The sequence below is a fragment of the Piliocolobus tephrosceles genome, chromosome 4 (assembly GCF_002776525.5).
Source record: "Piliocolobus tephrosceles isolate RC106 chromosome 4, ASM277652v3, whole genome shotgun sequence".
Lineage (NCBI taxonomy): Eukaryota > Metazoa > Chordata > Mammalia > Primates > Cercopithecidae > Piliocolobus > Piliocolobus tephrosceles.
Window position 1 is genome coordinate 140406923 of NC_045437.1, and position 23291 is coordinate 140430213.

The 23291-nt window shown below is 54.5% G+C and overlaps 1 protein-coding gene across 9 annotated transcripts; it reads right to left on the reverse strand.

The window, feature by feature from the left end:
- Positions 1-2128: 2128 nt before the first annotated feature.
- Positions 2129-21554, reverse strand: SLC6A7 (solute carrier family 6 member 7). 9 transcript variants are annotated; one of them, XM_026454442.1, is made up of 15 exons: positions 21152-21554; positions 17239-17422; positions 15305-15436; positions 14876-15110; positions 12720-12858; positions 10867-11001; positions 9668-9771; positions 9415-9539; positions 8046-8158; positions 7806-7937; positions 7228-7327; positions 6927-7027; positions 6227-6394; positions 3928-4036; positions 3617-3756 (listed from the first exon to the last, which is right to left on the reverse strand). In XM_026454442.1, exons 1-14 carry the CDS (start codon positions 21182-21184, stop codon positions 3950-3952), a joined length of 1788 nt encoding a protein of 595 aa, XP_026310227.1. In that variant the 5' UTR covers positions 21185-21554; the 3' UTR covers positions 3617-3756; positions 3928-3949. The 9 variants fall into 9 exon arrangements, with proteins under 9 accessions (XP_023082741.2, XP_026310233.1, XP_026310230.1 ...); XM_023226973.3 differs by lacking the exon at positions 3928-4036 and having other exon boundaries at positions 2129-3756; XM_026454448.1 differs by lacking the exon at positions 3928-4036 and having other exon boundaries at positions 2129-3756; positions 15615-17422; positions 21152-21430.
- Positions 21555-23291: the final 1737 nt, after the last annotated feature.

Here is a 23291-nt window from a genome sequence, read left to right on the forward strand (position 1 = left end):
CAGATCAGATGAGACAAGACATTAGAGGACTGAGTAAGGGTGGAGAGCCCTGGGGCCTGGCCTCAGCTCCAGAACATTCTCCCCATGGGACCTGGGTAACCCCTCTGGGCTGCTCATCCCCTGAGACTGCAGAACAGTCAGCCTGCAGAGAGGCTGACAGGAGGCCCTAACTGAGCTGGGCTTACAACTCTTTTTGTTTTTTTTGAGACGGAGTCTCTCTCTGTCCCCCAGGCTGGAGTACAGTGGCACGATCTCAGTTCACTGCAACCTCTGCCTCCCGGGTTCAAGTGATTCTCCTGCCTCAGCCTCCCAAGTAGCTGGCACTACAGGCGCGTGCCACCAAGCCTGGCTAACTTTTTGCGTTTTTAGTAGAGACGAGGTTTCACCGTGTTAGCCAGGATGGTCTCGATCTCCTGACCTCACGATCCGCCCACCTTGGCCTCCCAAAGTGCTGGGATTACAGGCGTGAGCCACCCCACCCGGCCCCATGATTACAACTTTTAAATCAGTCATCCACATTGCACATTGGGAAATTTCTCATAAAAATCCAGATTTCCAGCTGCCTTTAAAAAGCCCGGAGATCTGGTAGCCCGGGCCCACACTTCTGAGAGGTGGCCTCCCTCTTAAGATAGGCGTGCTTTCTTTAGTTCACCACAGTCCCCACCACTCCCTCTTGCCTCTCCAGCACTCACGGAGGGTCAGTTGCCTCATATTCTCTTGCTCATACCAACAGCTTTGCTCACCCAGGTCCCTGGCTGGCCCTGTAGGCATGTGGGTTTGCCACCAGGTAGGACATTCGCGGGTTGCAGGGTGGGATCCTACTCCAGACAGGGCTGATGTTTCCTCTGAGCTGCCTGCTATGCTGTTGTGGGTTCCCCCAGCTGGGGCTCCCTGTTCCCCAGTCAGCTCCCACTGTAATCAGGGCCAGGCTGGGGGCTGTTCTGAGCCAGGAAGACCTAAAGTCAATCCAGGGATCAGGACCAGGGCAGTTGGGAGATGTTGCTGGCGACGGAGGGAGGAGAAGGTGGCACGGCAGGAAAAGTTGTCTGAGAGCAGAGGAAATGGAAAAAGCAGGAGAAACTGAAAGACTGGGCCAGGGAGGGCAGGACAGGGACCACAGGCCCAGTGGCAGGAGTGGGGCAGGGGTTGGGGAGGCAGGAGGAAGTGAAGCTGGTGGGACCCATGGACTCCTAGAACCCTCCAATCTCACACTTGGAATCTGAGGAGAAGGGAAGCCTAGACTCCGAAGATGCTCCGTTCCTGACTCCCAGGACACCTGGCTGCAGCCGAGAGGCTGGTGAGGAATATTCAAAAGTCCATGACCCCTTGCCCAGGCAGACAGCACCTCTTGCCCAGAAAGGGCACGCTGAGAAGGCTCAGTACCAGGGCGCTGCCTGCAGGGCTGGAGCCTGCCTCGTGGGAAGAAGCACCTGAATTCTGAAAGCCATTCTCACACGCTTTGCAAATTAGCAAATTCATCTCTTTCCCCTCACCCAGAGCCCCAAACAAAGAGGAGTGGGAGGGGGGCTTGGCCCTTTGTTGGGGGACTTTATTAATATCTGAAATATGCAGCCGCCCTTCCTTTCCACCCCCAATCAAAGCCTTTGCAAACACCTGGGCCTCGCATTTGAAAGGCCCTGGGGCTCTTTTATATGACAAGGCCCTGCCAGGAGGGGGTGGGTGGAACCCGGAGATTCTTCCGGACTGGGAAACTCTTGGCTCCTCCCAGCCCTGGTCTTCAGCTCCAGCCTTCACCTGCAGGCAGGGCTGAGGAGGAGGAGTGGGAGAGGGAAGAAGGCAGCAGGCTCATGGGCTCTGCTTTGCTGGCCCCCACCACCCCAGGCTCTGCCCGGCTTGGCTGGGTCACCTTGAGCAAGCTTCCTTCCCTCCGTGGGCCTCGGTTTGTCTGTCTGTGTAACAGGGAACTAAGTAGTCTCTAAGGGCCTGGAGTTGTCTTCCTTTCTGAGCCCTTCCCACCCCCCACTGCCATAGGGAAATGTCAGACCCAGGGCAGAAGCCAGGAGAGCCGGGGGAAGGAGGGAGCAGAGCCTGTTTCCTCCCCTGTCCAGTGGGAGCTGGGGAGCCCTGTGCTGCCCACCTCATGGCTCTCAGCAGTAAGGAGACAGGGTAAGGAGCATGACCTCATTTGATATTTATTAACAATAAACCAACAGAACACAAGGAGATGGGGGGACACAGCGAGAGACAGGCATAGAGGCTGGCCACAGGTGCACGAGGGAGCCCTGCCCCACGGGAGAATGCTGTGTGCATGAGCCATGCTGAGGCATTTCTGCACCCCACCCTCCTCTCTGAGGGACCCACAATACCAAGGGCTACCCTCTGCCCTCTGCCTCTACCCCTACACCGGGCCCAGGGCCCATGTCCTGGAGCAGAGTGGGTGACCTCGGGACCAGCCAGCCATGTGTGTGGGCCACCTCCTAGTCTCACGGTTGCCCTGTCACCAGCAACCAAAGCCAGCTTCCTAGCAGCTCCTGAACTGGAGGAGACACTGCAGGCCACCAGGACAAGGGAGATGGGAAGAGAGGGGCCCTGGGCCCTCACAGTGACCCTTCCTACCTCCCCAGCTTGTGCGGCTTGGGGTCCAGTGGGTGAAGGGGTGGCCTTTCTCTGAAGTGCTGGGGCCTCCTGTCTCCACCCGCAGCCCCAGCGCCCTGGCTCAGGCCACTGGCACCCCTTTCCCACTTTGCACAGACCTCCCCACTCCACCCTGTCCCCTCCAATCCACCCTGCACAGACCCAGAATGATATTCTTCATGCAAATCCCCTGCCCACCCCATCATCCCCGGCTCCCCTCTGTTAGTTTTCCTTCTGTCTGGAACCCTCCTGTAACCTGGTAAAATCAATGTCTCCAACCCTCTTGGTCTCTGCCCAGGCAGCTCAGCATCCTCTGGCCCAGAGCTCCTCCCGACCTTGCCCTCTTTTTCCTCTCTCTGCAAACTTCCCCATCCTCCAGGGCCCTCAGCTCCCACCTCCTTCAGGAGTCCTGCACACAGGAGCCCCCAGGGATCCTTCTTCCCACGGAACTCATTGACCCTTGATCCCCAGGGCCTCAGAGCCTCAAGAGCCTCTGTGGCCCTGACCCTCCCTGCCCAGCTCCAGATTCTGGTTGTGCTGAGGTGCGTGGGGACAGGCTCCCCCTAAACAGGGAGGGGTGTAGGCCCTGAATAGAGATGAGAAGGTGGTGCCGGCTGCCCCATGGGAAAGGGAGCTGACTGGTCAGGAGGTGTGGGGTCAAGTCCCCTCTACCATGAGACCTAGGGCAAGTCCCTCCCCTCCTGGCCTCAATATGTCCATCTGCAAAGTAGGGCTGAGTTGGATCATTCTCAGCTTTGAGTGGGTCTGAGTATGCCTGTGTGCGTAGGGGGTTGTCAGAGGTTTCAGGAGAGGCAGAGGCTGCAAGAGGGACCCCCACTGGGGGACTGGCATCTTTATGGCAGCCCCCCATAGCCTCTCAGAATCCCAGAGAGCACAGCTGACCTTTGCAGGCTTCTAAGAAGGGACTGTGAGGCCCACCTGCCTCCTGCCTCACATCATTGACTCCTCCTCCTCTGCAATCTCACGGTCCACCTCGATGGCCGTGTTCTCGAAGCTGGTGATGCCCCCGTACTTGCGCATGTGCACCATCAGTGGCTTTGGTGACTGGCTCCCAGCCAGCGTGGCCACATACATGCCCGTCCGGTTCTCCTCCAGGGATGGTCCCCAGTCCATGGCCGGCCGGCTGGCCTGTTGGAGCCGCTGCAGCAAAGCAATGAGAGCAGTGAAAACAGGAAACAGGCAGCACTGGTGGAGTGTTCACTGTGGCCAGGCACCCAGCAAAGACCTGACCACATCACTGAGTGAGTCCTGGCCACAGCCCCCTGGCGGGGAAGGTGGGGGCACTATGACTTCCCCAGGGGAGGGATCCACCTGCTTCGGTGAGAATCCTGTTCTACCACTTGCAAGGTGGATGGCTCTTGGCAATGCCGCTCGGCTCTGGGTGCTCCGCTTCCTGGTCTGTAATTCGGGAATCCCAGTCCTGTCATAGGGTTGTTGTGAAGGCACTGAGATGACGCACTCAGCAGGGTGCTGGGAACGGGGTAAGGCCTGGGAAGTGGCGGCTGTTGCTATAATTATGTGGCAGGCCCCTCCTTAGAGCGTCTGAATGACGATCTAGCAGCCTTCCCCTAAATGCTGAGTCTCAAGGAGCTGGGGGCTTTTGGAAAAGAGCGGGAGAACTGAGGTGGGCTTGCAGCTGGCTTTCCCAGTTTCTTCCAGCCCCGACCTGCCTCCTTCTGCCTCTGACCTTTCCCTCATGGAGCCCCGGTTTTCATGACTAAGATGATGACTAAGCCTGGAGAGTCCAGAGTTCCTTCTTCCTCAACCACATTCCCAAAGCCCTCTGCCTGTCCTGCGAGGGAGAAGAGAGAGCCCCTGTGTCCTTAAAGAAAGGAAGCAATTAACATTTGGGCAGCCCACTGGGCAGGTTCCAAGGGAGATACCGTGTGTAATGCCTTTACCCGGGGTCTCCCACAGCTCGGTACTCACAGCACAGTGATACTTAGGAAGATGTGTTGAGAGCACGCTACCCCACTGCTCAGAAGCCTGCCAATGACTGCACATCTCACTGGAAATGAAATCCAAAGTGCGCACCAGGGCCTCCAGCTCCCGGCCCCTGTCTACCTCCCTGATATCAGCTCTGCCAGTTCTCTCCACCTCCTCTGCTCCAGCCACAGCACTGGCCTCCATGCTATTCTCAAACATGCCAGCCCCCTGCCTCAGGGCCTTTGCACATGTTGCCTTTCTGCCTGGAATGCTCTCACCCTAGATACCTACATGGATCACCCTGTCCAGTTAGTCAGATCTGTCACCTCCTCAGAGAGGTCTTCCCTGACGATCCTGGCCAAAGTACCATTCTCCCTTTATTCCTGTATTCCTTTTTTTTTTTTTTAAGTGCAGAACTTACCTTTACGTATTTGTTTATTGCCTGTCCCCCACAATAAAATACAAGCTCCCTGAGAACAAGGACTTAGATTTGTTTCCAGCTGAAAACGGGGGTGCTCAGACCAAAGTTTCTTAACCTGAGTGCTCCTGCCATTTTGGTCTAGAGAATTCTCTGTTATGGGGGCTGTCCTGTGCATGGAAGGTTGTTTAGCAGCATCCCTGAACTATGCCCACTAGATGACAGGAGCACTCCTCCTTGTAGCCCTCTCCCCTCCATGACAGCCAACAATGTCTCCAGACATTGCTGTGGAGCCTCGTGGTGGGGGCAGCTGAGGGGCAGGAGCTACATGGGAGAAGTGGAGGAGAGGCAGCAGTGTGCTGGGAAGCAGACTGTGGGGTGGGGTGCAGGGGAGGCCCGCCTTATAGACATTTTCTATGGTGTAAATATCTCCACCATTGCCAATTCCTAGCTACCAATGGTTTAACACCTAGCTCACACATTCCTGAATATTTAAGGATTAGCTCTCATGAACCAGTGCTAGCTGGCTCCAGCACACTTCTGGTGGGATGTGTGTGTTGTGGGTGCCTCCAGGCTCTCTCTGGATGCCATCCATCGGGCTCACTAAAGCTGCATTCATGATGATGGCCTCTCGCCACCAGAGGACTCCACACCAGTGGTGGCAGAAGTGCAGGCCTCAGGTTTCAGAGGGTACGGTGAGGCTCAGACCACACCACTTCTGCTGGCCCACAAAGGGTCACTACTCCCCTCTTCCAACGCCTCAGGCCCTGTGGCAAACAGAGTGTACTCTCCATGTTTGCCTGAGTCCCTCCCCAGAACTCTAGGCTTGGGCAGGGCTCACACCATCATTCTATCCCCTGCCACCAGTGGGACACAGCAGGACTCCTGGGCACGGGAATAGGGTGACAGCCTGCCCTCCGAGGTCCCTCACTGTCACCATTTGACCCTGAGTTCCAGAAGCAAGCTCTGGGCTGGTGACCTGAGTTCAAGACCCAATCCACCCCCAACCCATGGTGGGACCTGGGGCCAGTCCCTGATTAACCGTGGTCTTTAGATTGTGCCACCCCCTCCCCCAAGGCTTCATGTGGTACAAAGTGCCACAGGGCAGGACTCCAGCCCCTGAATCTGCCTCAGCCCCGGCAGATCTCCTCAGGCTAAAAGAAGCTGGATAAGGGGTGGGTGCATATATCTTCTGTTCTAGCAGGGGGACCCAGGGTCAGGCCACAGGTCAGGAAGGCTGACAGTGGACAGGGTGGGCAGACTCACCTCCCAGAATGAGCCCTCTTCTCGAAGCACAGCCACCAGCATGCCAGCTGGGATCATGAGGCAGGACAGCAGGCCCATCAGGATGCCCAGCAGCTCAGCCCAGGGTGGGAAGCGGTAGCTGCCATACTCCGAGGGCTGGTACTTGACGATGCTATACACCAGCAGGGCCTGCAGAGTGGGGACTCCCAGCATCACTGCGGGCTTTTGTCTAAACTGCCTTAAGGCCCAACGTAGCCCAGCCTGGTGCCAGCCCAAGGCCTGAGACAGTCCAGCCCAGAGCTACCCAGGATCCTAAGCTGTACCGGAACCTGAAGTGGTCCATCTCTGGAGCCTTTGCAAGGCTTGAGCCAGCCCAGCTCGAAGCTGACCCAACACCAAGGCCTGCAGCAGCCCAGTTCTGAAGCACCCCAATCCCTTAGCTGCTCCAACCTCAAGACAGAAATCACAGCCTAAAGGCTCCAATCCTGAGGTCCTTGGGCCTGGGAAAGACCCACCCATTCAACCAACTGAACTAGGGCCAGGCCCAGCACAGCTACAAAAGCTGGGAACATCAGGGGAGGGGATGGACTAGGATTCTGGTGCCCACCCCAGAGCCCTCCACTGTGGACCAGGGTGGCCCTCCCAGACTGAATGTGCAGAGGGGACTCCCGCTCTCAGTTCTGGGGCCCCAGCCAGCAACCCTCCCTCCCTCCCCAGTTACCAAGAGCGTGGCTGGGGACAGGAACAGCCAGCAGGCCCTGAAGTAGAGGCCCGGCTTGAAGCCCAGCATCATGTGGATGTCTCGGCAGAACCTTTGAATGCCTGCACAGGGGAGGGGAGGAGGAATGGCCCCACCCGCCGGCCCCACAAGTGCCAGCAGCCCCTCCCCTCCCCTCCCCCAGCTGCCCCCACTGAAAACCCTGGCCCTTGGGACCAGGGACCCAGGTACTGGGGGGCCCCAGGGTAGACTCCCGTTCTCCCACTGCAGAGAGCTCGACTCTGCCTTCCACGGCTCTTCTCACCATACACCCGTGTCACGGCAAGGCATGTGGTGATCACCACCACCATCAGCCCAAAGCTGGCGCTGTAGTCATCCAGAAGGACCAGCCAGTACATGCCCCCCTAAAACACAAGCACAGTTCAGGTGTCCCCTCCCCAGGCCTCACTCTCTGCTGGAGCCCCTTCTCCTGGCAAGAAGTGAGTAGGAAGCAGACATGCTGACGGGGAGCACAAGATGACAGGGCGACAGCTGGCTGCTAGCCCAGCCCTTCCAGGCCTCGTCTTATCTGAGTTCCATGACAGTCGTCTATTATAGAACCCTAAAACAGGCTCAGGGAGGGGAAATCATATCCTGAAGCCCCCTCAGCAAGTGCAGGAATAAGGTTTGAACCCAGATCTTGCAGACTAAATCTCCACAGCCAGGACTCTGAATCACAAGGCCAAATTGCCTCCCTTGGGAGATAGGGACAGGGAGGGACTGGGTTCCTTGCAAAGAGGAAGATGGAGGGGGCCCAGCAACTGCTCAGCTGGGCCAGAGATCTCGTTGCAGGCATCTGCCCTTGTCCCGCCCACCTGCCATCCTCCCTGCAGCGCCACTCACATCGGTGGTGAGGATCAGCCCCATCAGGTACATGGCCACACAGATGAGCCCTGAGAACACCACCTTCTTGGGCCGCAGGTAGTATGGGAACTCATCCGTCACAGCTGTCACAATGGTCTCCAGAAAAGCAAACTGGGAGAGAGGAGGGGCTGGTGTCAGAGTTCTATCCCCACCACACACACACACACACACACACACACACACACACACACGGTGCCTGCTGCCACAGATGAGGCTCACCTGGCTGTCCAGGCCGAGAGTCAGAAGCATGAAGAAGAAGAGAAAGGACCAGAAGGGCGACAGAGGCAGCATGGTCATGGCCTGTGGGTAGACGACAAAGGCCAGGCCAGGGCCTGGGCCAAAGGCACAGGGAGTCAGCAGCTTGGGGCATGCGGTGGGCTCCCATATGCACACGCAGACACGCATGGCCACTTACACTCATTTGGGCCACTTGTTTCGTCTAACTCAGAGATGCCCACTTAAATGCACCCTCTGACACTTCCTTAACTCCCAGGACCTAGGCCAGCACATTGCAGGTACTCGATGAACATAGGTTGATAAACAAACACAAGACCCCAGTATAAAACCTCATGGAAATATACTTATGTACACAGTTATCGGTACAAACAATGCCACTAACGCACATTTACATGCATCCACTGGCAAAAGACACAGTGATTCACATGACCATTCTCACCCTTTTCACTTGCACATAGACACCTACACACACAAGACGACTTATTTGTGTAACCAAAGCACAGAACATGACAATCTTGCACAGAAGCTCATTTACCTCCAGACATGGGTTAATGCACACTCCTTTGCTCACCCATCCCCTTGCACATGGACCACGAGAAACCAGCTAGGACGTGTTCCTTTGCATGCACAGGTGTGCATATGCACACACGTGACATACCCATCTACAATCTTATTATTATTTTTTTTTTTTGAGACAGAGTCTCGCTCTGTTGCCTAGGCTGGAGTGCAGTGGCACGATCTCTGGTCACTGCAAGCTCCGCCACCTGGGTTCACTCCATTCTCCTGTCTCAGCCTCCAGAGTAGCTGGGACTACAGGCACCCGCCACCATGCCTGGCTAATATTTTTTGTATTTTAGTAGAGACAGGGTTTCACTGCATTAACCAGGATGGTCTCAATCTCCTGACCTCGTGATCTGCCCACCTCAGCCTCCCAAAGTGCTGGGATTATAGGCGTGAGCCGCCACGCCCGGCCCCTTTTCTTGAGGCAGAGTCTTGCTCTGTTGCCCAGGCTAGAGTGCAGTGATCCAATCTTGGCTCATTGCAACCTCCACCTCCAGGGTTCAAGCGATTCTCCTGACTCAGCCTCCTGAGTACTGGGATTACAGGCATGTGCCACCATGCCTGGCTAATGTTTGCATTTTTCGTAGAGACTGGACGCACCATGTTGATCAGGCTGGTCTCAAACTCCTGATCTCAAGTGATCCGCCCACCTTGGCCTCCCAAAGTGCTGGGATCACAGGCGTGAGCCACCACGCCTGGCCCCCATCCATAATCTTGCTGGTCCACCAGCCCAGCCCCATCTCTACCCAACACACATGCTCACCCCACTGAGGCCAGGCAGCCTGCCCACCTGCTTTGGCTACTTGGTCCACAGGCACGCCCAGCTCCTGAGACATGTAGCCCAGCACGGAGAAGATGGCAAAGCCAGCCAGGATGCTGGTGATGGCGTTGCCCAGCGTGACGATGAAAGTGTCTCTACCAGAAGAAGTCCAGGTGCGGGCCAGGGTGAGTGGGCCTTCCTTTCAGCCTCTGAGGCCCTCCCTGGTCAGCCACTCTCCTCCCTGCTTTGGACCCCAGGGTCTGGGAGGTTGTGGGACACTGACCTATAGATGTTCTGGTGAAATGTGTTGTAGGAGGCAAAGGTGAGGAGCCCTCCGAAACCCACACCCAGGGAATAGAAGATCTGAAGAGCAGCTTCAATCCACACCTGTGCCAGGAAGGATGGAAAGGGAGGGTGTGTGGAGGGTCAAGGACAGAGAAGGAAGGCGGTGAATGAAGACGGTGTGACAGCTCCAGGGATGGCGTGGTCACCAGCCTGGCTCACAAGTGAGGTGGACCAGGAGCAAAGCCTGCCCCAACACTTACACAGTGGGACACGGGCAAGTCCCTTAGCCTCTGCAGGCCTCAGTTTCCCACCCAGGATCTAGAAGATGGTCTCTAAGCTTGGTCCAGTTCTGAAGGACACAGAGCCTAATGTAAAGTATTCAGGAGATTTGTATTGGCAATAAGCCTGCATAACCCCTTTACTTCCTTTCTGGAATCCTGGCATCTGGATTTGGACCCCAGCTTCACCACTGTCTAGCTGTGCAGCCTGAGCAAGCCAGGTCACCCCTCTGGACCGCGGGATCCCCATCTGTAATGAGGGGATAGGAATAGTGCCTAGTTCATGGGAGGAGTGCGGATTAAATCACTACACACATGCATGTAAAACACTAGCGCAAGGTCAGGCACAGTCACCAGTCAATAAATATTAACGTTAGCTGTCAGTACCATTGTTATCACCATCGTCACTAATGCCCTCCTTGGGGTTTACAGTCACACAGATCTGGGCTGGGATCCCTGTTCTGCGATCCCCTAGCTGTATGACCTTAAGGTTATTAAAAACCCCTTTGAGCCTCAGTTTATTCCTTTGTAAAACAAGGAGGATAGTGTTTACAGGATGGTTAAGAATAATAAATGAAGTATAATATGCAGTTAGTGACAATATATTGTATTCTTGGAGAATGCTAAGAGAGTGGATGTTGTGTTCTCACCACAAAAATGATAATTATGTGAGATAATACATATGCTAATTAGCTAGATTTAACAGTTCCCCCATGTACATATGCTTCAAAGTATCACGTTGTATATGATAAATACATAAAATTTTACCTATCAATTTAAAAATAAAAAAATAATAAATTAAAAAGACACAAGGAAGGCTGAGCAGAATGCCTGGTACTGGGGTGTCCCAGGGAGTCCTCTTGCCACTCTCCAGCTTAGGCGTGGCCCCTCCCTCTGCACCCCACCCTGAGGGGCTCACCTTGGAAGACAACAGGTGGTGGAACTGGGGGGTGAGATAGAACTGGATGCCCTTCCAGGCCCCTGGGAGGGTGACTCCACGGACCAGCAGCATGAGCAGGATGAGGTAGGGGAACGTGGCCGTGAAATACACCACCTGAGAGATGGTAAGTGAGGAGCTGATGGCATCGGGGACCTTCCCTCAGTGCCACTCCTTATAAACTCATCTGTGTCACTTGCCCTCCCAGCCTTTTGGTAGCCCAAGCTAGGAACCAGCCTTCATCCATGAGGCTTCCCTCCTCCCGTCACACACCCAGCATCGGCAAAGCACCACCACCTTGCTTCCCAAGGCCATGAGACCATGTCCACTGCAGCCCCTGCTCCAGACAGTCAGTGTCGCTTACAAAAGCCTCCTCCTCCCTGTGTCCACTCCCTGCCCTGGCAAACCCACTCTGCATCATCCTCAGACATTCAACATTCCCAAACTCACTCCTCCCTCTCTCCTTCTTTTCCCAAACCTCCAGTCACCCCTTCAGCAAACACCATCAAGTCTCAACGTCCTCACTGCCTTGGCTTTGACCGTAACCTCTCCTCTCTTTCTATATGGTTTCTACCCTGTCTTTTTTGTCTTAAATGGCTCTGTTCTCACTTCTGCTATCGGCTGCACCATGCAGAGGAAACAGTTCTGATTTATCAATGATTGGGCAAACCATCCTGAAGGTTTCTGAGATTTTTCTTTTCTTTTTTTTTTTTTTTTTTGAGACGGAGTGTCACTTAGCCTCCCAGGCTGGAGTGCAGTGGCGCGATCTCTCTGCTCACTGCAACCACCATCTCCCGGGTTCAAGCAATTCTCCCATCTCAGCCTCCTGAGTAGCTGGGATTACAGGCACCTGCCATCATGCCTGGCTAATTTTTGTATTTTTAGTAGAGACAGGGTTTCACCATGTTGGCCAGGCTGGTCTTGAATTCCTGACCTCAGGTGATCCACCCACCTCGGCCTCCCAAAGTGCTGGGATTAAATGCTTGAACCACCACCTCCTGCCCTGAGTTTTTTCAAAACGGCTTTATCGTCCTTTCCACCCCTTCATCACCTAAAGTAGACATCCGTGGCTTTGTCTTCCAGTCTCTAGTTTGCCTTTTTCATGTAACAGTACCTGACTTTCCCACCATGGAGTTGACTCCATTCCCAGCTCCAGGGGTGGATATATGACCCACGCCCAGCCAAGCAGAGCATTCCATCCTCCCGGCCACAGGGATTAATTTAGGGATGGATGCACATCCCTGCTGATCCAATGAGACTCAATTCTAAAATATTTGCGAACTGGCGAAAACAACCCTTTACCAAGCTTAGATGTACGCCTAGAGCTGCTAGGGTGACCTCATGAAGAATGAAGCCTCAGACGGAAGCCAGCCTGAAAGGAAGCACTGCTGAGAGACCCAGAGAACCAGTTTCCTGATGACACTGATTGACCCCCTAGACCCAGCTGTGCCTGAAGCACACCCTCTGGACTTTCCAACTGAGTGTGGTAACTGGGTGCTTGTCACCTGCATCTCAAAGAGCCCTAACTCATGTACTCACACTCCAAGTGTTCAACAAACTCTTGCTGAGCTCATTCAAAGTGCCAAGCACTGGGTCAGGATACAGCTGGATGCAGACCTTGCCTTGGTGAGCTTCCAGTCTAGTAAAGCAGCCTTGCCCCTATGTGTTCTCACTTCCATATCTCTTTTCAAGCAGCCCTCATCCCCCAGTCTCAAGGCTCTCTCCCTTCCCCTCTTCCCAACTGAAGTCTCTTCATCTTCTCATGCTCAGTCCATGCCCTGCCTTCTCCAGGAAACCTTCACCCCATCAGGCCTCCGGGGCCTCCCGAACTTCACCTTGCCAGAAGACTTCACACCCTTGAGGATACAGAGGAATACGATGACCCAGGCCAGCAGCAGGCAGAGGCAGAGGTTCCAGCGGATCTCCCCAGGGCTGCCGATGCCCTGGCTGCCTTGGATGTGGAGGACGTAGCGGCTGTGGGAGACAAAGGTCTCAGTGTCCCCTGGTCACCCCGCCAGGCTCCACAGACGTGGAGTCAACCCATGTCCAGCTCACAAGGCTCTACTGCTGTTCTCCACTTGACACCCTCTTGGTCCCTCTCCATCCTTCTCCAACCAACTCTGACCCAGGAGGCTGGCCTCACCAGACCTTATCCCTTCCTCAGCTTTGGGAGGCTGAGGAAGCAAGATCGCTTGAGGATAGGAGTGCGAGACCACCCTTCCTCTTCAGCTTCCATGTGGGTTTGGCTAATGGGAGGCAACAGCGGGAGACTGGAGTTGGGGGAGGAATGAGGGGTCTGGGTATTTGCATATACATGTGTACACCACACACACACATACACACACACACACACACACACACACACACACACACACACACCATCCAGGGCCTGGCCATGACTGTGTTTTTTAGGCAGCCCCTCTTCCAAGGCTCTGATTCTCCCCTGGTTCCCTCCCATTGCCTCCTAGGTTCAGGGGTGGTGACAGCTCTCCTGGTTGCTAGTCACTGATGCTTCACTCTTCACTGTGGCTTCCATGACCCTCTGAAAAGTCTCTTCACTAAACTCCCTTCAGTGAAACCCTCTGACAATCCATCTGCCTCCTGCCTGCATCCAGACTGATGCAGTGGGCTGTGGCATGGCCCTGGAGACCACCCTGGCAGCTGTCAGTGACTGCATCAAATCCTTTGGCTTTAAGCTGCAAACTCAGGCCGATTCTTTCCCACTGGTCAGATAAACTCTTCAGCAGGTGTGGACACTTCAGATGGACTTGAAGTGGACAAATGAATGAACCATGTACTGCATGCAGGTTAAATACCAAAACATTTCAAGACATGGAGCCTATCTGGGAAAAATCTCCTAACAGCAGTCCTTTGTAGGTGAGCGGGTGGGGTTATAGGGTCTGTGTTCTCTGGCCAGCCAACAGTGCTAGGGACCAGGCTATTTTAGAATGATCCAGAACAGGATCAGGACTCAGGAGTCCTTAGTGTCAGTATTATCTCTATCACTAACTACTGAGCAATACTGAGCAAGCCTCCAGGCTTTTCTTTCCTTTCTTTCCTTCCTTCCTTCCTTCCTTCCTTCCTTCCTTCCTTCCTTCCTTCCTTTCTTTCTTTCTTTCTTTCTTTCTTTCTTTCTTTCTTTCTTTCTTTCTTTCTTTCTTTCTTTCTTTCTTTCTCTCTTTCTTTCTTTCTTCTCTCTCTCTCTTCTTTTCTTTCTCTTTTTTTTTTAAAGGCAGAACGCAGTGACAAGGCTTTGTTTTATTGACCATAAAATGGGGCATTGGGATAGGCTGATGAGTGCAACATCCTTTTAACACCCACCATTCCCAGGACTTACCATGTGCCTGGCACTGTGATAATGGTTTCACCTGCATTATGTTGTTTAATTCTGATGACGATCCCTTACTCTATCATAGTCCTATCTCTATTAGAGAAGTCTGAGATGGTCCTTACTATGTACAGTCCTGACCTTAGGCTAAGTGCTTTACCTATGATATAGCAGTTGCTCAATAAGTATTTATTAAAAGAATGAATGAGTGGGTTAAATGACTAACTGGATAACATCTTATGAAGCAGGTACTGTTACCAACCCCTGTTACAGAGGAGGAAACTGAGACTCCATAATGTTACTATTACTAGTATCATCATCATCATCATTCTCAGCTAGTATTTATTGAGCACTTACTATCCACCAGACTGGACTGCACAATTTATTAATATATGCTTTCTCTCCTTTAATCTTCACTACAACCTTTCTGACATACCTGGTATTATTGCCCTCATGCTACAGATAAAGCAACAGAAGCCAAATAAATTGTTCAGGGGCACACAACTGGTCAGGTGAAGAGCTGGGATTAGAAGCCAGAGTCCACCTGCCACCAGCACCTGAGCTCATCTTGGCGGTGCATGCTGAGCCCCTTGGGAATGCCCTCTGGCCACCCTCAGTGGTGCAGGGTCCCCTCAGATGCTGCGGGGCCAGCAGCTGCCTGACCTCCAGTACTCCTCGCTGGGGCTGACGGTGCAGGTGAGGTTGAGGGGCAGGGCCCCGTTGCCATCCTTGGATCCTCTGTGTTCCAGGCAGAGTTCTGTGTTCCACCAATTGCCACAGTGCTCCCAGGGTAGGTCGCTGGTGAGGGAGGCGAAGAGGTAGAAGAGCACGTAGGCGATGATCATGTTGTAGTAGATGGCCACCAGGCCCACGATGAGCAGCATGGCTGCGCCGGCGCCTGGTGTGGGGAGAGGCTGCTGGGCTGCCCAGGCCAAGCCCTCTGCCAGCTGGGTGGGGTGGCCTCCGGGGAGCTGGTGGCTTTCTGGGCTTCACTTCCATCTCTGCCTGGAGCTTGTGGGGGTTCTGGGGGCAACCTCCCTGCCTCCCCCAGGCCCTGAGCCCTTTCCTCCCTGGGGACCACTGAGGCCTCACCTTTGAAGAGGGGGCTGATTTTCCAGACAGCCAGCGGCCCTAGGCTGGAGAACTGGCCCAGGGAGAGCTCCAGGAAGAAGAGGGGGATGCCACAGATGGCCAGCATGAGGAAGTAGGGTACGAGGAAGGCGCCTGCCGGGAGCGGGGTGGTCAGCAAGGGCCTTGGGGGCAGCTCCCCCAAAAGCCCAGCTCTAGCCCCGCCCCTCCCCTGGCCTGCAGATGCCCCCTCAGACCTGATGGAACACTGTAGGTTTCTTCTCTTCTACACCAGACTGCTGAGGGCCAGAGTGGCCAACAGGTATTTACTCACCTCTGGAGCCCCAGTGCCCAGAACAGTGCTGGGCTCAGCGCAGACGCTGAGAAACGCCTGCTGAGGGAGTGAATGAATGAATGAGGGAGAGAACGTGTGAATTTCCTACTGAAGAAAGTGCAGACTCCTCAGTACAGAAACCAGCACCCTTCAGAATCTGGCTCCACTCTATCTGCCTGCCCCTCCCCACCACGTCGCCTCAGATACTTGTGACTGCCACCTGTGGTTCCGTGGGCCCACAGCCCTTCCCCTTTGATTCTCATACTGGCAGTCACTCCTTTAGAGAACTGCCCACCACCATATGGCTCTGGAAGGGCTGCCAGTCACATCAACCAACCCCCTCCTAGGCGACCTTGGGCAGAATTAGTTGGAAGTGGTTTGTCATAACTTGGGGCTGAGAGGAGGGAGTTCATCGCCCTCTCCACCTTCCTCAGTGAGCACCTGTCCAGAGCCAGGCTTATCAGAGACCTTCCCTGCAATTCTGTATAGATTCATTCAGACAGAGCAGTTCTGCAAAGCTCTTGGGTTGCTAAACCTATTTGAGGATGAAGTCATTGCAGAGTTGTCTGTGGCCACCTCCCCCCGAGGCCTGCCCCCCACCAACTGCGGGGAGGAAGCCTGTCTCAGGACAAAACAAGGCCACAGCACACAGAGAGGACGAGTAGGGACATGGGGAGAGTGCTTGTGGAGAGACACCATGGGGATCTTCAAGGTCCTGGAGCTTCAGAGGCCAGCTCCAGTCCCACACATCCTAGTCATGTAAATTTATCCTTTCTTTGCTTCATCTCTAGCTTTATTTGGATTTCTCTCACTTTCTCAATATATGCTTCCTTCAAGAGTTTGCTAGAGACGGGAGGAGATACAGAGTACTGGTGAGAGCACACTGGCCAGGGAGGAGATAGTTCTGGATTGGAATGTTGGGTCTGCCACCCTGTGACCTTGGGCAAGGACGCTGGTCTCTTCAAGTTTCAGCTACCTCATCGTATCCATGGTGCCTACCCAATAGGGTCATCACCAGGGTTAAATGAGATGGGCACAGAAAGCACCAAACCCAGGGCCTGACAGGTGGTAAGTGCTCAGCCCCAGCTTTTGCTAATGAGACTTGGAACAGTCACTTGATGGAGAAGCAGGGACGAAAGGAAATTTGTTTAAGATGGGAGACTTTGTGTTTGCAGCCTGAATGGAAGGAACCAAGAGAGGAGGAAAGACTGGAGATGCAAGAGAGGGAATGATTGATGGAGCACAGCTCAGGAGGAGGTGGGGAAAGGAGGGGGTGGGGAGAACACTGAAAGAGCAGTGATCATTGGCAGGCAGATACAGCTCTTTATCACGAAGCAGAGGCAGCTGCCTCTGCCCACCGTGCAGGGCGTGGCCAGCCTTAGAGAGGGAACCATGTGGGTATCCTTCCTGGGGATGAGAGGGAGAAAGGAAGGGCTTGGGGGATGAGAAGGACAAGACAGGGCGAACTCTCTCCTCCCAGCCCCAAGTAACTATAAACCACTTTCAATGAATTCTGCCCAAGGTCACCTAGGAGACAGTGGCTGAGGCCACCGAAAAGCTCACTCTACCCCAGGGCCTTGGCCCATCACCCCAGACACCCTCCAACAGGACCTCAGGCCCATACCTCCTCCATTGGTGTAGGCTCGATAGGGGAAACGCCAGACATTCCCCAGGCCTACACAGTAGCCAATGCAGGACAGCAGGAAGTCCAGCTTTCCTGTCCAGTTGCCCCTGTCTGCAGCAAAGTCCACATCCAGGTCAACATCGCCCTGGTCACTGGGGGTCATCAGCAGGTCTGGGGTGATAGGCTGCCAATGAGAAAGACCAAAGAGGTCAGGGAGAAGACTGAGGCCAGGCCAGAAATGCAACCTCAAGACAAGACTCTGGAATTGAATGGGGCTAAATGAAAAGACACTATCAGTCCAGATAATCAAATGCTGTCAACTGGACCAACCTGGTCATATACAGGAGAGCCTCAGGATTTTCGGCGACCAAAACTTACTGGGCCAGCGGGGTAGCTTAGGCACTAACAAAGCTACCCTGACCTTAGCTTGGCTAACACAGAAGTCAAATTAAGGAATGGTCCTTTTTTTTTGTTTTGAGACAGAGTCTTGCTCTGCCTAAAAGAGGTGATAGGAGGACAACAGGAAGAAGTTGGGAGCCCTCAGCACAGAAAGGAGAGGACTTGGAGGGACCTAGGGTTCCCCTGAGGGAGGGAGTCCACTTATGCTCCGTGGCTCAAATGGGGCCTACTGAGAACAAAGGAGATCTTACTCCTTGTTTAGGACTGGTACTTTTCAGTCATAAGCCAGAAAACTTTCCCCAATACTTCCCCTCCCCACATGCTGACAGCTTGGCTGGGGGGGTCCAACCCCACCAGGCAAGGTAGGGAGAGCCTGAGGTCTGGGTGAATTTTGTGAATTTTGGCTCATGAGCAGGAAGAAGGTACTTAAGCTATGATCTGTCTCAGAAAGTCATAATCTTGCTGTCCCTGGAGGGGAGGTGCATGCGCAGAGGGGAGCGGAGGCCAGCTGTTCCTAAGGTCCCCTTTCATGCTTCAAAGTGGGTGGGAGGTCCATGGGGCATTCCCCTTCGGAGACCCTCAGTGATGGTGACCACAGTGTTGATTTTGCCAGAAACTGGCTATTGGCCACAGGGGCCGTGGTGACAGGAACAGCCAAGCATTATTATGGGTGACGATGACAATGACAGAGCATGAAGAGCTGTTTTTAAAGTAACTAGGCTGCAAGGGATGAAACAAACACCTGCCTGGCAGTTCTTTAGCTGTGATCGTGGACATGCTGAGGTGACAAGAGCAGCAGATCCCAGACTTATGTGAAACCCGCCCCTCCCCTCCAATGCCCCTTTCCCTGAGGCTGCCTCTTCAGCTGGGTGAGCATCAGCCTTCAGGAACCTCTCATTCCCAGGTGAGCTCTGGGAGGAATGGAGTGGCAGCCAGTCGACACTGTTCCTGGAGTTGGGTGGTGAGCAGGCCTGTCACCCTGAGACACACCCCCGTCCAGCCCAGCACCATTCAGGCCAGTTCGCAGGAGGTCCCAGTAATGAGGCTCCTCTGATCTCTCCAGAGAAGCTGCCCTTTCCATGCTCACGGAGCGGTCCTGGTTCTCTGTTTCCATGGTGACAAGAGTTCCATGAGCAGGATGCTGACAGCTCGTTCCCCTCCTCCCCCAATCAGAGGGAAGCCTGCTTCTGCTCCAGGGGCAGGACATGGGGTCCTCCAAAGCTAAGCCAATCAGGATCCCAACTGGAGTCCCCAACCCCACCACGGGGTGAATCCCAGGAGACTGGCACAGTGAGGATGGGGCTGGTTGGGAGACAGAAGAAAGCAATCAAATAGCTGGGGCAGGGTTGGAAGCTGAATGAGTTGCTTCATACTTCTTCCTGGGTATAAGGCTCCCACTCCTGAATCTCCCACTCCCTACCCCAGGGGCATGCAGGAACACACAGCTGAGTTTGTCAGACCTGCATGCTCGCCTTTAGGGACCCACAGCAGGGGCTGGGAGACTCAAGACTGCCCAAGCCAAGGCTCTTCAGGACAGAGAGAGACAATAGGAATCTAGAGTCCAACTTAATCATTGTGCAGATTAGGAGACTGAGTTTCAGGAAGAAGGGATGAGCCCAAGGTCAAACAGCAAGTTAAAGGCCCAGCAAGACTTGGACCTAGATGCCCTGACTCTAAGTCCAGTGCTTATCTCTGAGAAATGCTGCTCCTTTGCGGAAACCTGGCATTTTCTCATTCCCGCCCAATTTTGCTTGAGAAAAGGGAAAGCACCCTGAGAGGAGGTAGCAACCTAGAACCAACCCCCTCCCCTGTTGGCTCTAGGTTGCTTAGCCTGTCAGCAGGTAAGCAGTAAATTTCACCCCTCTGTGCCTCAGTTGCCTTATTTGTAAAGTGAGGCTACTAAGACCTAGCCCCCAAAAGTGTTAAAGGATTAAATGAGATAAAGCTTGCTAACCCTCCAGCGCAGCACCCAGCAAGCGCTTCACAAAACATGGCTATTTACATAATGTGCAGCCCTATAGCAGAGAGAAACAGGGCCTCTTGTGGGGAAAGAAGGCAGAGAGGGAAGAGAAGGAGAGTGGAAAAGAATGGAAACAGGACCCAAGAGACTCACAAATGGTCCCAAGAAGTCACTTATGTCAGTGAATAAAAAAGACACACCGGCTGGGCACAGTGGCTCATGCCTGTAATCCCAGCACTTTGGGAGACCGAGGCGGGTGGATCACAAGGTCAGGAGATCGAGACCATCCTGGCTAACACGGTGAAATCCCGTCCCTACTAAAAATACAAAAATTAACCAGGCATGGTGGCGGGTGCCTGTAGTCCCAACTACTCGGGAGGCTGAGGCAGGAGAATGGTGTGAACCTGGGAGGCAGAGCTTGCAGTGAGCTGAGATGGCGCCACTGCATTCCAGCCTGGGCGACAAAACGAGATTCCGTCTCAAAAAAAAAAAAAAAAAAAAAAAAAGAACAACCCACCACAGTGGTCCCAAGCCCATCCGACCGCAAGCAGAGAACTTGAATGAATGACTGTGTGTGAGTGAGTGTGTGAGAGTGTGTGCGTGTGTAGGGAGGTTGGTAACACCAGCCCCTGAGGACAGTCTTCTCACGTCTACCAGTCCCTTCACATTCTTCTCCACACCTCACACACCCAGTGGGTCCTGCTTTGGTGCCTCCAGGCTGGGGCTGAGCCAGAGGAGGTTCAGGTTAGAGAATGAACTTGTCCAAAGTCACCAGGCAAGTGGCACCTGCAGAATTAGTACTCAGGTGATCTGACTCCTTATTTAGGACTGGTACAAGCCAGAAAACTTCCCCCAATATTCCCCCTCCCCATATGCTGACAGCTTGAGGGAGAGGTCCGATCCCACCAAGCAAGGTGGGGAGAGCCTGAGGTCTGGGCCAAGGGCCAATCTCCGATACCAGCTTCCATCTTCATTGCCCATATCCTCGAGCCTCCTGTAGCTCCCTCCCTGTCTTTGTCTCCTTTCAGACCTGCTGAGGGGCAGCCTGGGGTCTCAGCAGGGAAGCTAAAGGGGCGGGGAGGGAGCAGGCAGGAAAGAAGAGAGTCCTTCTGCAGGCTCAGGGAGCCGGCTTCAGTATGGACGACCGCCTCCCACTCCCCACCTCCCAGATGAGTCCAGCTCAACGCTCAGGTATCCCAATACCCCCCACATCCAGCAATCAGCCCCTGGCGGGGAGCAGCAGGGTGGAATTGGGGACTAGGGAGAGGTGGGTGCCTGGCCCCGGCCGCCCATACCCCGCGCCTCCCAGGACTGCAGACACCTGTTTATAGCCCTGGTCCAGTGAACCAGGGCTCCCTTCATACTACATCCCGAACCCCAGATGGCAGGGGCCGAGGTGGGGGCGCAGACCGTGACCCTGACCCTCCCTGTAATCCAGCTGAGCCCGAAGCTGGTCTGGGTGCGCCCTCAGACCTTCCCCAGGGGCCTCGATGGGGGCGGGTCTCTCCAACCCTCCTCCAGGTGCGCCCCGGCGCCCCCGCCCTCGTGCCCTACCTTGCGGAGGTGAGCTCCCTGGAGCTTCTTCATCTTCGAAGGCAGGTGGCCGGGGCTCAGCTGCTCCGGAGGGCAGAGATCGAGGGCACGAGAGATGGTCCGCCGGCCGCTGCGCCTTTGCCCCCGCGGCTCCCGCTCACCGGCTGGGGAGGGCACGGACGCAGGCGATGCCGTCTGGCGGCTGCGGGCGTGGAGCGCGGTCAGGACGCTGTGAACGCCTTGTCTGTCCCTGCGCAGCGCCTGAGGCTGGGGAAAGGTGCACGGCTGCGCCCGCGTAACACCCAGACAGACAACTGACGGACGGACGGCGGGGGGATGCGCGCGCCCCCGCACGCAGAGCTGCGGATTGGAGAGCCCTGAGCAAGTGGGGAGGGGAGTCAGCGACGGAAACCCTCAGCTTCCTGCGTGACCTTGGGCAAGCGACCTGCCCTCTCTGGGACTCCCTTTCCACAGCTGGGCCAGGAGGGAGGCCAGCCAGTAACAGCCCACCCCCCTGCATCTTCTTTGCTGTGCGACCTTAGGGGATAAGAATCTCACCTCCCTCACAGGAGTGTGAGCAATTCAGGAAGATGGAGCATAGCAAACATCTAGCACAAAGGGCCTGACACTTAGTAGGTGCTCAGTTAGCATTTATTCACTGACTGTGGGTTGCCCACGTCACCATTAGTCCAATTATTCAATCTATCAATTTTTATCGAGCACCTAAAATGTGCTAAGTCCTGAACTAAGTGTGCTATTTTCTCAGCCTGGAGAGGTAGGTGTTGTTACTCCTGTTCTACAGATGAGGAAGCTGAGGGACAGGGAAGTTAAGTTACTCAAAGTCACGGAGCTAATGAGTGACACCAGGGACAGAGTCAGGCTTCATGGACCTTTGGACTAGTAGTGGTCTTCAACTCTCCTCCTTTCCTTAAGATGAAAGGAAAATGGAGAGGTTTGGGTGAGCAGAAGGGACAGCAAGTGCCACAGTGTCACTGTGATCTGGGACTTAGATCATGAATAACTGGTTTCCTGTCCAGCAGCAGTATGGCTTCTGGAAAGTTCTAATTTCACATCTGTAAAATGGGCCATGAGCCAGCCCATGCATGGCTGCCTCAGAATGTCCTGAGGGTCCAGTGAGCCTGTAGTCAGGATGGGAAATGATGAGCTAGAGTGATGGCACACATTGGTTTGCTGCGACTGATTGATATACGCTACAGGACCAGTATATACATTACAAATTGTGCCATTTTCACCCTCGCAAGTGTGCCAGTTCAGACATTAATCATACATCTGTTTGGCTTCCTATCAGTGGACATGGTGGGGGAGACCTTTGGGGAGAGATGTGAATAAGGGTCTGCTCTCTCCCACCTCTGGGGCTTGAAAAAAGGTTGGAGGGGTTTAAGTCAAAGCATGGACTTGGGTAAAGGCCTGGCCAGGTTCCAATCCACCGCTCCCCCTGCCCAGGTCCTATCAAACTGCTCTCCCCTTTGAGCCTGGCCACAAAGGGCAGACCAGGGACTCTCCAGACCCAAGAGGAAGGAGTCTCCTCTGCCCCCTGCCTACTGACCCATATGGGACCAAGAGTGGCTGTGAGTGTGAAGAGAAGGAGTATTTATGGAGCCCTACTGTGTGCATTGTGAAGGATTTTTGCATCCAACATCTAATTTTTAATTATTTCCGACTGTCTGGGAAGACAGGTTTGTGCATCTGATTTTACACCTGAGGCAACTGTCCCATAGGAGTGAAGTCATGCACCGGGTATTGGGAATGAATCCAGGAAGACCGTGGGTCATGGTTGGGAGAGGCAGAAGCCAAGGGCTCCTGAATCCAAGGAGGCCCAGGCAGGACCCTTCCCCATCCCTTGTCCTGGGCTTGTTAATGCATCTTGTACAAAAGAGGCAGCAGCCTTGCTCAACCACTCTCTCCCAGTGGCACTTGGGTTTCACGAGGCCCTTTGGAAGGCACAGAGAGTCACAGGGAAAGTGAGCAGGGGTGAGAGAGTTGGCTCAGGAGCTGAGAAGCCTGGCCTCTTTATGGCCCTTTCTAGCAGCACCTGCTCCTCCCCCTTCACGGACCCAGCTCTGGGGGAGAAGAAGGGAGCAGGCCAGGACTTTAGCCTCCCTTGAGCAGACACACGAGGGGGTGAACACTGAGCCACCGT